Raw genomic sequence first — 14903 nt, forward strand, 5'->3', positions numbered from 1 at the left:
GGCGCTTAAAACTGGTCCACCATGCAGCAGCACGCCTTGCTTACAGGCAGTGGCTGGAACATATCCAGCTTGTGCTGCGGCAGCTGCATTGGCTTCCCAGTAGAGTTCGGGATCATTTTCAAGGTGTTGGTGTTGACCTTTAAGGCCATTCGCTGCCTGGGGCCATCGTATCTTCGGTGACCGCGTCACCCCATATGTCCCTAGGCTGCCTCTCCGATCGGGCGGAGGCCAATTTACTGGTGGTCCCTGGCCCCTCGACAATGCGGCTGGCCTCCACACGGGCCAGGTCCTTCACAGCCCTGGCCCCGCCTGGTGGAACGCTTCTTCCTCCAGCTGTCCGGGCCCTGCGGGACCTTGCAGAGTTCATGGGCCTGCAAGACAGAGCTGTTCCGGGCTGGCCTTCGGAGGATCCAGCCGCCAATAGTGCCTCCTCGATATCGGCCCCTAACATCCGGGCCGCAAATCCATCACTGTGACTCACCATGCCTCCCTTTATCGTAGGGAGGGAGGGATTTTATTTGATCGAGACGCTAGACGCCAACTAACTAATTTATATCTTGAATTTTAATTTAATTTTGACTTAGGTCTGTATTTGATAAATGTACTAGGAGATTTTATTGCTGTTTTTATATGTTATTTTAATTGTTATTCAACTGTATTGCCTACATGTTGTACACCGCCCAGAGCCCTCCGGGGATGGGGCGGTCTAAAAATCTAATAAAATAATAATAATAATAATAATAATAATAATAATAATAATAACCTGTATATTACACAGTGTGAATTCCCCTTTATACATATGTCCTTTAGCAATATTTTAATACTAAAACAAATTTTGGCTTCTACTTCCACAATCTGATGAGTGGTCCTTGAAAAGGTCTCTAGGCACATCCAATTTTCTAATATTTACAATGCAGTCCAAGGGGGAGAGTTGCTCCAGGGATGCCACAGACATGGTACAGCTACATCACCTCCTAAGAGGCTTGCTGCACTGCAGCCATGAACCAAACAGGGACACTCTGTTTACCTCAGTGAAAGTGATGTATGCAGAACAATGGCTGTGCCACTGTTTTTGTTGGCATAAGTTCACACAGGCAAATGGGCGCATTCTTAGATTGAACAGCACAGGGAATCAACTGATGCCTCCCCCATCCCCAATAATTCCCCCTTTGACCCTGGCATGAACTCTGTGTGATTGCCCAAGTGGAACACACCAGTGCCAGGGGGCCTAGCTGCTTCCTCAGCCCTTTCACAGACACAGACACAGACACAGACACAGACACAGACACAGACACAGACACAGACACAGACACAGACACAGACACAGACACACACACACACACACACACACACAGACACACACGGTTACATTGTTAGTCTTTCAATTAGAATTAAGTACTCTGACAATTCTGTAAGAGTATCAATAGTCAATACATCTAATTCTCAACAGGGCCTCATCTGTGGATACATAAATGTGAATTGGGGCCATGAAGACAGAAAACAGATTTTATTGCAAACTTGAGGGAGCTTTCATGTTGCAGAAAAATCTGAAAACAGGAAAAAGAGAGATTTAAAATCTTCACCAGACAACTGCAGATAACGCCCCAATCCTCCTCCATTGGCCTTCAACACTACAGTTGAAGGGAGAAGTGCCCCAAACCTGTCATACCATTCCCATTCATTTGCTGAGGTGACAAAGTTGCAGGAGGTGGAGGGGGGGTCATGGCTCATCCTCATCCCTATGGAGAGGCTAGAAGACCCAGGCATTAAGCAAAATGGTACAAAAGTGCTGTTTAATATAACAAACTCCCTTCTCTAGGTTTTATAAAGAGCAATAATTCTTAGCAGGTTTCATGTACTACTCCATATACAAACATTATTGGGGAAAGCATATGTAAATTATGTGCCGATAGTATAAGATCACTAGTCAGTTTGCTGTCATATAATCATAATACAACAATACCTGCAACAACTGTAAAATAAAAGAAAGAGGAACCCCATGTTGCCACCAGAGGGAGGGATTGGCTAGCATGATGAGAGATATGCATCTGAGATGAAATAAAACACAAACACTTTATTGTGGGTAAATAAAATTGGCCATAGCCATTTGCATCTATTGGCAAGAAAGAACAGATGAGCATAAGTCAGCAGCATGGGGGTCTGATCTGAGAGCTGGGCAGCCAAGCAGGCTGTTCCCAACACCTGCTCTCCTCAAACCCACTGTTTGAGGAAAATATACTTTAACCCTGAATTAAAGGGCAGCAACGAAGGGGGGAATTTCAGACGGGCGGTGGGCCGCATTCTGACGATTCCCCCATTTGCTGAGGGGGGAGCAAGCAGTCTCAGCCCAAGCCTGGGCTGCCAGACCCCTGGCTTGTTCCACTCCTACCTCATAAGGAGGTTCCCAAAGGGTGTTTGCAAGCAGCTTACCCCAGGCAAGATCAGTCCCCCATGCGCAAATCGCCAGATGGCTATGACAAGAAGAATGCTGAACATTGAGCCCCAATCCTGGCCAGCAAAAAAGGGAGTGGTGGGTGGGAAGATCTTGGATGGCAGGGAAAGAGGGCCTGCTTGTGCCCATCCCTGCCATATATAGTGAGGGGATGGCCCGGGCAGCTGACACCATGATTCCGCGTCATGGCTCCAGCTGCCAGCCAATCAGCCGTGCAGGGCCGTGCTGATGCCGCCCCGGGAAGGACCCACCCCCTCCCTCCCAAAGCAGTGAGGAAAGGGGCAGCCATGCCGCCCTTCCCCTGGCAGCAAATGGCGGCTGCAGTAAGTTCCTGCTGCCCCCTTATGATAAGAACTAAGGATTTCCTGAAGCTGGATCTGAAGTTATATCAAAAAAATTTTGTGCTGTATTCCTACATTAAGGTGCTGCTGGACTAAAATATATGATTCTAGTTCAGTAGCACCTTAAAGTATGTATGTGCATCAAGCAATATATCAGGGTGTGTGTGTGTGTGTGTGTGTGTGTGTGTGTGTGTGTGTCTACTATAGGAATGCTACAGATCGTTATTAGTTACTGTTACAGTGAATATAGGCGATTTCCACTGGTGAGGGGCTTCTGTAGTTTTCCTGTTGCTTGTGTGACCTCATATAAAGTGCAAAGGCAAAGGGGCTTTCAAGTATCATTATAATGAGAAACCATTTAACAATAGGTGTAACAGGGTCTATTAATTCCCAGTTTTCATTATGTTAAAAAGGTAAATCTCTAGTTCCTTCCATTGCCAAGATATGCCTTTCCTCTTATTTTATTGCCTAAACTAATAAATAAACATGTGGCTAGGGGAGGGAAAGGCTGCCACATGGTCGGGGTGTATGTATGGTTAGACTGATGTATGGATTTGAAATTCTGAATTTTCCCACTGTCATAGCAACCGTGTAGGCTTTACTGAACTTTCCTCATCAAAACCTTGAAGCAAAGCCAGTTTTGAAAAGATCTAATTAAAACCAGCAAAGTCCTGGAGGTGCACAAAATGTTCCATAGTGCTGGCGGAAAGCAGGGTGGAAAAACCACTTCCCAATAGCATTGAACCCAGGGCTGATAACCTGTGCAGAAATGGCTTGAGATTAGTATTGTGAGCCTGTAGGAAAAGGGTGTAATTAGTCACTTTCTTAGGGCTAGATCAGAATCACAAAGGTAGAAGCATAACTGGATTTATGTTCGGACCCACATTTCTGCACTCTTAAATGATGTTCTTCATGTAACTGTTGGTTTTGGCCTTTCAAATTTTGCTTTTAAAAGTTTGGTTCAGGATTTGACCTAACAGCATCTTAGAAGACCCCTCCCCCCGGAACTTAATGATCTTGCAGCAGCGGCAAGGTGGCGGGGGGGGTGCGTGATGCATGGGCATGCGCCGGTGCAGGGGTGTGGAGGGAGCATAGGGGCATTCCAGGGCAGGGTGGGGGTGGGCAGGGGCATGGCAGGGGCACAGTTCCCCCTTGCTCTGACCCTGACTTGCAGTTTCAGAGATGGGAGTTTGACACAAGTGTAGGTGGAGATCATTAGGCCTCCCAACTTCAAGGCCAAAACCAAGAGGGACTTTTGCCCTCACATTCCATCTTATTAGTGCAATTAACCGTGTACAAGGGGGAAGCAGGCTTGCTCAATTGTGCATACATGCAACTATGTTTTGTGCTTTGCTCTTTACTAACCAAAGGTTTACTTAAATAAACCCTTTTTGTCATAGTGGTCTATTACTAACTTGAGGAATGTAATTGTTGGATTATCTTTAGTTGTCAGTTCATAAACATACCTTTGTGGCAGATCTTTTACAAAAATCTATTCTTATTGATTTTCTAGAGTCGAGCAGATGTGTATCTTGGAATCTTCCCCGATTTTACTTCTGTAAAAACAATTAGTCATTGGAGTCAGGTACAGTTTAACAATCTTTTTTTCTTTTTGCAATCTAAAACTTAAAGGTCAAAATTCTATGTCTTTTTGAATACTTAGTTTTTAGTGTACTTGTGGGAATTGTTAAGATTTCTATTTAGGCCCTTCCACACAACAACAGAACAGCAGGTTACAATCGTGATAAAGTAACCCACTCTCCTGTTTCTCCGTTTGCATGCCTCTGTGCAGGCAGTGAACAGAGCCCGCAGAAACAATGTGGGCTGTTGTCATGGCTTAGTAAGGAGGTGCACTTTTTTACCTCCCTCCCTCAGCTGCATAGCTACATGGGCAGGCAGCATGGATCCCTGCAGCCATGCTGTGTCACTGTGTGGCTACACAGCTGCAAGGCGGGACTTCTAAAAACAGAGGGAAGTGCAATCACTTAAAATGCTGCCCACCCAGGCATTCTCTTGTGAGTGGCTGCAACCCACAATAAAACAAAATAATAGGCCTTTCCCCACTTACCTTAAGCCCCGCGCTACTCTCCGAAAATAGCGCAGGGTTCCCTGACACTCCCCACAACAGGGGCGGCGACAGTGCAGCCGCCCCGAAGCTACCGCTGTCGCGCCCCCTCAGTGTGTGGCATCCTTGGCACTCTTTTAAATGGCACCTTGTGATGACCCCGCACAGAGCGCGGGGTTGTGGGGATGCCCAGGCACGCACCAGGTATGCCGCGTGCTTAGAGCAGTGTGCGGCATAGGGGGGATTAAGGTAAGTGGGGAAAGGCCCAATAACTCGTTGAGGGGGAGATAACCTGGGGTAGCCTCGCTTTAGGGGTGAAAGCCATGTGAAGTTACCCCCCCCCCCATAATGTTTTTTTCCTGTCTCCAGCCTGGGTTTATTGGCCCGTGTGTAAAAGGCTTCTCGCTATATGCAGTTATTTATGGAATTACTTTAGGCATTTCTGTATTGCAAAATTAGTTGTAACAAATTCTTTTCTTATTTTTATACCTGTTTGCAGTCTTCATGTTGTAGTTTTTATAGGTTTTTGAAAGATTTCTATGTGTTTCCTTTAAATAGTTTAATCAGAGTGGGACTAAAGTCTGAAAGGTGATGTTTCTTGGCCAAAGAATATTACCAGCCAGATTTAGTATGATAATTTACCCCTTATTTTATAGGCAGTATCATTCAGAATTGTAGAATGAAGCAGTAGAAATGTATCACTATGAAAACCCCCAGTCACGAAAGAAAGAGGATGCCAGGGTCAGAGATTGAGATGGTATTCAGACAAAGTTTAATGCATGTTACCATGCATGTTAAATTTGTATAAAAGTTGGATTCCATATATGAGTGCACGGCATTGAAACTACAAAAAGATCCCAGGCTTAAGACTCTAAAATGTAAAATAATGCTTTTGGAAGTTTGTGTATTAAAGTACAAAATCTGTTAACAGATCAACGTATTATCCAGGCAAAAGTGATTTGCTCAGAACTGCACCATGATGAACTCTTGAAATTCTAAGTGACACATCTATTTTCCTCTTTGAAGATGCATTGCAAAGCATAATCCCGACTGGCCATACATCTCACAGAATGTGGAAAAATTGGGAGCTGTGGTTGTTTGGGATACCCAGTGCTTTTCTTACTAACAAGGGAGATGCTAAACATCCATTTACCTTCAAATCACTTCCTCCAACCTAGAAATTTATTTTCACCTGAATATCCAATATTAATTTCAATGTTACCATGTAGTGATAAAAAGGCAGAGATTCTCTGGTTTGATTCTATTCATCTTGGCACATTGGCTTGTGGTTTTACTAGGATTACTAGATTCTACACTTGTTCTGTTGAGCTTATTGTGTTAGTTCTTCCGTTGGAAGCATTGTTTGAGCAACGATGTTGCTTGCAGGCATGGCTGTTCTGTGAAAGCAGTTTCCCCCCCTTTCAATAGGAAATAATGGAGGATGGCTGGGGTCATCTTCTTCAGGGGGCTATAGAGTGGACCAGTCCACTTGAAATTTGGGAGTTATTTCTAGTGCTTAAGCCTTCATAAACAGACAGTTAGCCACTCTGCAGTCACTTAGAATGTTTGCCCATAAGGAATAACAGACCTGAAAAAAATCAGATACTTGGGAAAAAATAGTACATTGGCGTGGTGTTCCCTGGCACTAGGACTGTCTCTTTCCTCCTTGGCTGGCTCCTCCAGCTCCCTAGGGTCCCGAAGAGCCTCCAAAGGGAGGGATGAGACTTCACATACTGTAGCTCCCAGTCCACCTAGTTCCCCAGTCTCAAAAACTGGTGGTTGGCATTTTCCTCCTTGATCCTCTTCCTGACCTCCATCTTATAAGGCTAGTCCTTGACCTGGCCAACCCAATCAGAGCCTCATTCCTTGGCCCCACTGCTCAGGCTACCTTTCAATCTAGCACTGCCCCGCCTCCTCCTTTACTCCCAATTCCATCTCCTTGGCCATTCTTCTCGCGACGACGTATGCCGACAAGCAACTCCCCGGGACCGCTTTCGGGTAATCGTAACGGTCCCGGTAGGAGCGGGGAAGATGGCGCAGCGCTGGGCCGTCACCCGAACGCCTTACCCTCTCTCTGACCTTCTGGCACATTGCCCAAGCCAGGGGACACGCCCCCCCCGTCCTGTGCAACAGCTCTGGAGTCACAGGGCAGGGGGGCGTGTCTCCAGGCCTGGACAACACGTCAGAAGGTCGGAGGGAAGGTAAGGCATTTGGGAAAGGGGGGATGGCGGTTGGAAGCCGCTGTTTCTGAAATACCTCGCCCAGGGAGCAAGGTTCGGAAACAGTGGCTTCACGCTGCTCGGGGGTTGCAAGGCCGCCGCCTCTGCGATGCAGCAGCGGTGGCCGTGCGAACCCCTCCCCAGGGATGCTGTTTTTAGCATCCCTGGGTTGCTGTATTCCGCCCGTGCGGAAACAGTCCTTCACTCCTCCTGATGCCTAGGCCTGGTCAGTGATGTCCAGACTCTTCTCCCTCTCACTTCTTTCTCTACTCCACTGGCTCCCTGGGTCATTTCCAGGCACATTGGGAATGGACTTCACTACCTGCAATGTTGGAGTAGTTTCTCAAAGCACATCCATAGTCTCAATTGTCCTCCCATCTTTGGCTACTAGTCCTTGGCCAGTTAAGTGTTTTGCCATGGTCCTGTTGTGGCAGGGGGTGGAAAGAGCTCTCAGCCCCCAGTGGTTGATTCTTGATGCTGCTGTTGGTGGTGGTCTGCCCCATGACTGCCAGGAGCTGGCTTGCAAAGTTTGGATCCTGTGTGTGGAGTGGGGGGAGGGGGGAGGGGTTGGCTATGCGAGTCCTGGGAGGGGGTTTGCCCTCAAAGCTGACCATAATCTCCAGACAATTGGTATTGCAGTTTGGGAATACTGGAAATATTGATAGTTTTCAGATCCACTATACCCAAATCTGAAAATTATTGCATCCTGCAATGGTTCAGCAAAATGATTCACAGATGGTAGTTTCTTGTCTGTAAGCACCAAGGAAATCTTAGCCTTTCAAAATCCCTTGGTACATCCCTGTTGGTCCCCTTGATATCATTTGGTTTGGTCAGTTGAAGAGACAAGGTATCAACTTTAAATATATTCCTTCCCCTTCAAGAACCAAAAAGATACCGTTCAGGTACCAGAAATAACAGCAATGTGAAGGTTGTAAGAAGAGTTCTCCTGGCTCAAACCAGTAGCCCATCAAGTCCAGCATCCTGTTTCAAACAGTGGCCATCCAGTTGCCCTGGGGAAATAACAAACAGGGCAAAGAAGCCAAAACTTGGTGGTGTTGCCTTTTAGTACAGATTTCACACTGCTTCTGAATCAGAAGGTTCCCTTTAATCACCATGGTGAGCCAATAATGATCCCTATCATCTAATAACTAACCTCCTTTTAAAGTCACTCTTACTCATGGTCATCACTATATCCACAGATAGCGAATTCCACTAATTAATTATTAATTGACATGAGAAACATTTTCTTTTATCTTTCCTGCACCACTTGCCCACCACCTTGAGTGTCTCCATATTCTATTAGGCCAATTGTATGTGTGTGAAATGGCCAGAGGTTATGATATGACCAGAAAGAATTCCTAACTTCTTCAAAACATCTATGTTACTTCTCCAGTCAAATAAGTAACACTCCATACCTTGCAGCTGTTTTACTCTGTGTCTTATAAGATATCCAAAGTTATTTTTTGTTATATTTTTGTATTGGAGGGATTGGAGGTGTGGCTATGAATCAAGGTTATGGACTGCAATGATGAACTCACGCACTTACATATTTTCCCTCACTTTTCTGTATGGAAAAAACATAGGCTGATTCCGCATGGGCCAAAAACAGCAGTGTGAAAACGGTGTGAAAATGGTGTAAAAGGGTTTAAAACGGTGTAAAAGGGTTTATACTGTTTTCACACCGTTTTCACACCACTGTTTTTAGCCCATGTGGAATCAGCCATAGATGTTAACCTTTTCCAAAAGATTAGCTTAATTCGAATTGTTAAAGACTAGATCTCTCAGATTAAACATCAGAAATTAAAATAGAAAACAAGGTCAAGCAAATAAGACAAAGGCATTATGAAACTCAACTTGGATGAAAACAAAGGCTCATCTTATTATTATAACTGGCCCATCTTATTATTTTTATATTTAATAATTTTCTGTTGTTTTTGTATATTCATATTCTTAGTTTCAATTTTTTTAGTGTTACTTTTTTTGTACTTGTTTTTGGATTGGAAAGTTAGTACAATTTTATTTTTAAAAGAGTTTAAAATTCAGAAGCACTGTTTGATATTTTAATAGAAAGTGCGTTTCCTGAAATTCCCTCTGTTACTCTTGGCCTGAGAACATTCCTCCCAACTAGTTCCCAAGACTAGAATTCAATAAGATTTGAAAAATGCACAAGATCCGCTGTTTTGAAAAGATATCAAAGAGTAGTGTGACACACACTGTTTCTGTTTATAAAGAAACCACCTTTACCACATGATGCTATCTAACATTTTTCCATTCCAGAGCTAGAGTGGCCAGCCTGAGACTTTCACATGGGGAAAATCTCACTGTATTGGTAAAGGGGAGAGGCTTTGCAGTCATACCCTAGTATTTGCCCAAAACTCTATGGTTTAATCATAGAGTTTGGGGTAAATGCTACAACACTGCCCAATGTGATTACCTCACTTGCAGTGTAATGACACTGCTGTCAGTGAATACCTCCTCCACCATCAACTTCCTATTTCCCTCCCTGCTGCCCAGCTGAATGGAGGTAGAAAGGTGTGGCAGGCCCATGAGATCTTCCACTGAAGTGGGAGACCTGGTAAGCCGAAATATGCTCAAAAGCAATTTGGAGGAGCAAGATTAATGTTGGGAGAATAGCACAGGTGGCTTCCATGAAATGAAAGATGTGAGATCTCAGAATTGTAACCCATCACTGGTGCTTCATAAAGATTCTTCCTCTTTATAGACATCTCCTGTTTAGTTTGGCTCCATCTTTTGTTGGGAGAAGAGTTATGAGATTCCTGAGGTGAATAATTCTTTTTTGTCATTTTAGATAGCTTTTTCAAAGGAATTCAAACATTTCGACTATGGATCTAAGAACAAGGCTATATATAACATGGTAAGGGAAAGGGGTAATGATGGGAAGGAGATTTGACAAATACTTTGAAAGAACCACTTTTATTTTTGGCTAAAGTGAAGGGTAAAGAAAGCTAGTAGTATTTTACTTTTTTACAATTTGTCTAGGACTGTGAAAGGAGAGGCAGCAGCTTGGGAGCAGTTTCATCATTATAAATATTAATACCAGGTGTATTTAGCCCTTTCAGCTTTTGAAAAACCACAGTTAATGCTTTTACCAGCCTTGTTTACCACAGTAAATTTTACTGGTTCTGTGTGGGCTGGACTGGATTATTTTCTCAACACTAGTAACAGAACATGCATGAATGAAACAGCGACAGTTTATTGAAAGTGCAGGTATACAACTAGAATGGATTCCTTTCTGGATCCTGTCACTTTCTTCTTGTCATTTCTTCATAGGACATTTTCTGTATTTTTTTTCAGGTAAACTGTCATCTTCACTCACCTTTAATAACATAGCCAACATCCTCCTTAACTTGATTGATTCCTTGCGAGAGTAAATAGGACAAACTAATTATTAGCTCTAAGTCAATATTTGTTATATTATAATAAGTAAAATGCAGGTGATCCACCAAACACTTTGCAAATCATATTTGGAACAGAATTCTAGAATGGTGATTGGGGTGTATTAGAAAAAAAGATTGACTTCTCACAACACTAACATGTAAGCATCCGCTAAAAGAAATATGTGAAAATTAAGCCAATATGTATAATTATTTAGTTACTGATTTTTTTAATCTTTTGATCAACAGACAACTCCTCCATTTTATAGAATAGAAGATATGACTGTGCCAACAGCTGTGTGGAGTGCTGGGAAGGACTTTGCTGTAGATGAAACAGATACAGAACTGTTGGTTCATCGAATCCCTCATTTAATTTTCTATAAGAATATTCCTGATTGGCAACATATGGATTATACTTGGGGTCTTGATGCTCCTTTGGTCCTATATCCTGATATGTTTGCTGTGATGCACAAGTACAAATAAAGAGTATGGAATCCAAACTGCACATGTCCTATGAACATGGACATTTTTCAGAATTCTTTTGTGGCATCTTTAGGGCTGTATTTTTAATATATATTCATAAGGGTTTTTTGTATTAAAGCAATTATTACATTCCTCCCAGTTTACACTTCATCTAGTATTGGGAGGATTGATGGGGGAATTAACTGATTATATAATGCAGAAACAACCTTCTTCGTCTGCATAGATGGATCTGTTCCCCTTCCTCTGTTAATCAGATGACTGTGCTGGACACTTGCAGTGAACAGGGAAGAGTAGACAGAAGAAGGAGTGTCATTAGTCTCACCTTGTAAACCACTCCATTATTTTTCATGAAAGGAGCTGAGGGATGTGGTTCACATCCTCTGTTATGTCACCTAACATATAATAGTTTGCAGCTTATTGAGCCAGAAATTCATTTGACAGCCACTCATTCAGTATATTTAACAACAGAACCCAGAATAAGATTTGGGACTAGGATCTGGCTTTGTATTCAGGAACCTGGTACTGGGAGCCACCACAGAATCTCCACAGTTATGTTGGGTGGTGGTGGTGTTGGATTTTTTTTTTTTGCCAATTGCCTTTCCTGTGGCTGACCTTAAATTCACATCTTAGGTTTTTCCTGGGGGTCCTTTGCAGTCCAACAGCAGCCTTTTAGGGGATCAAAATGAGAGATAGTACAGTGGTTAAGAGCAGGTGGACTCTTATCTGGATAACCATGTAGAAATTGGCATCTGGCCAATGAGTGCAAGTGTGTCTTGCCAGATGTTTCCAGATGATATCACAGTTTTATTTCAACACTGCCTAACAACCAGCTACTTCCAATGGGACAATGATTATTATGAGCAGACCGATGGAGTAGCCATGGGAAGTCCCCTCAGTCCAGTGATAGCCAATTTTGTGAACCTCACCTCCTCTCTGATAAAATCAACCATCTAGTCTGGGCTCTGCAGGCTAATGGCTACTCCACTACAGAAATCAGAAGAGCTTTAAGACCAAGAAAAACCCAGAGGGCTGAGGAGAAACAGCCCACCACCGGAAAAAATATTTCTACCATACATCAAGGGAATCACAGATCAAATAGGGAAACTGATGAAGAAGCATTACCTACAGACCATCTTCAAACCCACCAGGAAAATACAGAAAATGTTACGCTCAGCAAAGGACAAAAGAGACCCTATCACTTCTGCAGGAGTATATTGCATACCCTGTAACTGTGGAAAGGTTTACATAGGAACCACAAAACGCAGCATTCAGACCCGTATCAAGGAACACAAAAGACAGTGTCAACTGAACCATCCTGAAAAATCTGCAGTTGCAGAACATGTGTTAAACAAAACTGGACATAATATTTTATTTGAGAACACTGAAATTCTGGACAATTCAGAAGCTTACTATGTCAAACTGCACAGGGAGGCCATTGAAATTCACAAACACCAGGACAACTTCAATAAGAAAGAAGAGACGTTAAAAATTAGCAAAGCCTGGCTCCCAGTACTTAAAAAATACAATACACTCAATACAGTACAATACAATACAGTACAATACAATACACGCAATACAATACACTCAACCACACCTTTGCATAGCAAGTTCCACCCATACACTTAATGATTGGTTCCCAACCCTGGGACATGGACAAAATACCACACTAAACTTTCCCTTCTCACTTAGGGCCTTTCCCCACTTACCTCGAGGGGAGTAGCGCGGGGTCCCTCAGCACTCCCCACTGAGAGGGGCTGCGACAGCGCAGCTGCCCCGAAGCTGCTGCTGTTGCGCCCCTCAGCGTGCAGCATCCCAGGCGCTCTTCTTAACGGTGCCTTTTGATGTGGCTCCCTCACAAGCAGAGCTGAGGTCGATGGGGACGGCTCGGTGCGCTAAGCACCTGGGATGCTGCGCGCTGAGAGCAGCACGCGGCATAGAGGGGAAGGACGAGAGTGGGGAAAGGCCCTTAGACACAGTGTGAAACAGACTTTTCTCTGTGACACACCTCTGAAGATGCCAGCCACAGATGCAGGTGAAACGTTAGGAACAAAATCCACCAGACCACAGCCACACAGCCCAGAAAACCCACCAGAACCAGTTGAATCCGGCCATGAAAGCCTTCAACAAATCTTAAGGACTCTTTCCTAGCTCTTCCTGAACAAGAGCAACTGGAAATCATAAACAGACTAGAAATACTGAAGTGTGATTTAATTTGGAGTAAAAGTTGTCAAACTGAGATCCTACAGCCTCCTCAGGCCCCAAGAGATCCTTCAAGCAAAGAAGATTCAACCAACCCAGACCCATTGCCATCCAAAAGTCTGAATGACAAGGAAGGGGCTCCTCAGATCCATTGCCAAGTGCTAAGTGACGAGTTACTTTGTGAAATAGAGCTGGATTCACATTCTACCAGAGCTCAATTAAGCCTCTTACAGTCATTTTAGTGTCTTTGGCCCCATTGACTAGGGTTTGGGGAAGTACAAGAGGGATGGCAACCACACTCACCCGATGATCAGCATCCGGATTCTTGACATGGCTCTCAGTGCCCTTTAGGCCAAATTACTCTCATTTCCCACTGGCTTGATGTAGGTTTCTCCCTCTGAGGTTTCTTCAGTTGATCCATCGACTGAACAGTTGAGAGCACCCACCATCATACCTTCTCCAATGCTTGACCATGTTCTTGACCATCTTTTTCCATGGAGTCCCCTTGTGGGGGGGGCACCTTGCGAGACTGGAGTATGCAGAGATGACCCCTTTTTAGGACAGGAGGCTATCAGGTGGCCACTCTTTCCACATCTCAGACGCAGCTCCAGGCATCACTGTCACACACTGAAAGTTTGGTGTTGATAGCTTAACAATTGCACCCGTGACAGCAGGCACCCCGCAGATTTCCCCAGATTCTCCTTTTAAATCCACCCTCTTCGCCATGGATTTAAAGGGAGAATCTGATGCCCCCAGTTTAAACATTGAAAGTGATGCTGTTTCAGAGTGGGGGATAATCCACCTCAAAACAGCATCACTTTCAATGTTGTTTTAACTGGGGACCCCAGATTCTCTCTTTTAAAGTGGATTTAAAGTGGTTTAAAAGGAGAATCTCCCTAGACTAAACACCATTGCAAGTGATGCTGTTTGGGGGTGGATTGTAGCATCAGAATGGCTGCCCATGCCCCCACCACAAAACTCAGATTTTGCATCGGGCTCCATTTTCTCTAGCTACACCGCTGCCTGGAGGGGAGGGCAGAAGGGACTGCTGGCTGCCGGCTTGGAGCCCAGCTGGTGGGCGGGTGGGCGGGCGGGCGGGGAGGCTGCCGTCCCCAGCCTCAGAGAGCTGCTTTTATAAGCACTGAGGCCAGGGGTGGGGCTTGGGGAGGTATGTCCCCCCCAGGGGCAGGTGAGAGCATGGCCCCATTCCCGAACCCCCCCCTCCATAAAAATCTGTACCTATGTCAATGACCCAGGGCTATTCAGTAGTTTCACCAATGACTTAGATGATGGAATAGAGGGCTTGATAATCAAATTAGCACTCCTATGGGCTCATCTGAGTGGCTAATTTTCCTTTCAGGGGCATTTTTCCTTTCCTGTTCCTCACATATGTTAACCCTGTTCAGCCCAGAAGATGGTGCCTTTTCTTCACCTGCTTTGCCTATGGAGATGAGATTATAATTGTCCTGGTATTAATTTCATACTAAATAATAGACAATGGGAATAGTGTGGGTGGGGCGTGAAAACATAATGGTACATAATATAAATCCCTGAACTTCTGAAGGGAGTTCTGAAAAAGCAGCTTCTTAGCTGCCTTCCTGACGGGAAATTGTAAGACTCTCTTTAGACTGGCACCAGCAAAGCACCTTGGGGGAAACTGATTCTGCCAGGCAACTCCTTGCATGCATTGATGTACAGACAATGAAAGGTAATGTTCCTGGGGTGAGTTTCAATTCATGGTAATGTTCA

The 14903-nt window shown here is 44.4% G+C and overlaps 1 protein-coding gene across 1 annotated transcript in view; it reads left to right on the top strand.

The window, feature by feature from the left end:
- The window catches only part of LOC125438397 (lipase member M-like), a 31289-nt gene extending 20334 nt beyond the window's left edge, over positions 1–10955 (top strand). The window contains exons 7-9 of the mRNA XM_048506841.1: positions 4307–4378; positions 9887–9952; positions 10722–10955. Coding sequence (XP_048362798.1) covers positions 4307–4378; positions 9887–9952; positions 10722–10955 — 372 coding nt within the window. The remainder of the gene's footprint in view (positions 1–4306; positions 4379–9886; positions 9953–10721) is intronic.
- The last annotated feature ends 3948 nt before the right edge of the window (positions 10956–14903 follow it).

The sequence above is a fragment of the Sphaerodactylus townsendi genome, linkage group LG08 (genome assembly GCF_021028975.2).
Source record: "Sphaerodactylus townsendi isolate TG3544 linkage group LG08, MPM_Stown_v2.3, whole genome shotgun sequence".
NCBI classification, from domain to species: Eukaryota; Metazoa; Chordata; class Lepidosauria; order Squamata; family Sphaerodactylidae; genus Sphaerodactylus; species Sphaerodactylus townsendi.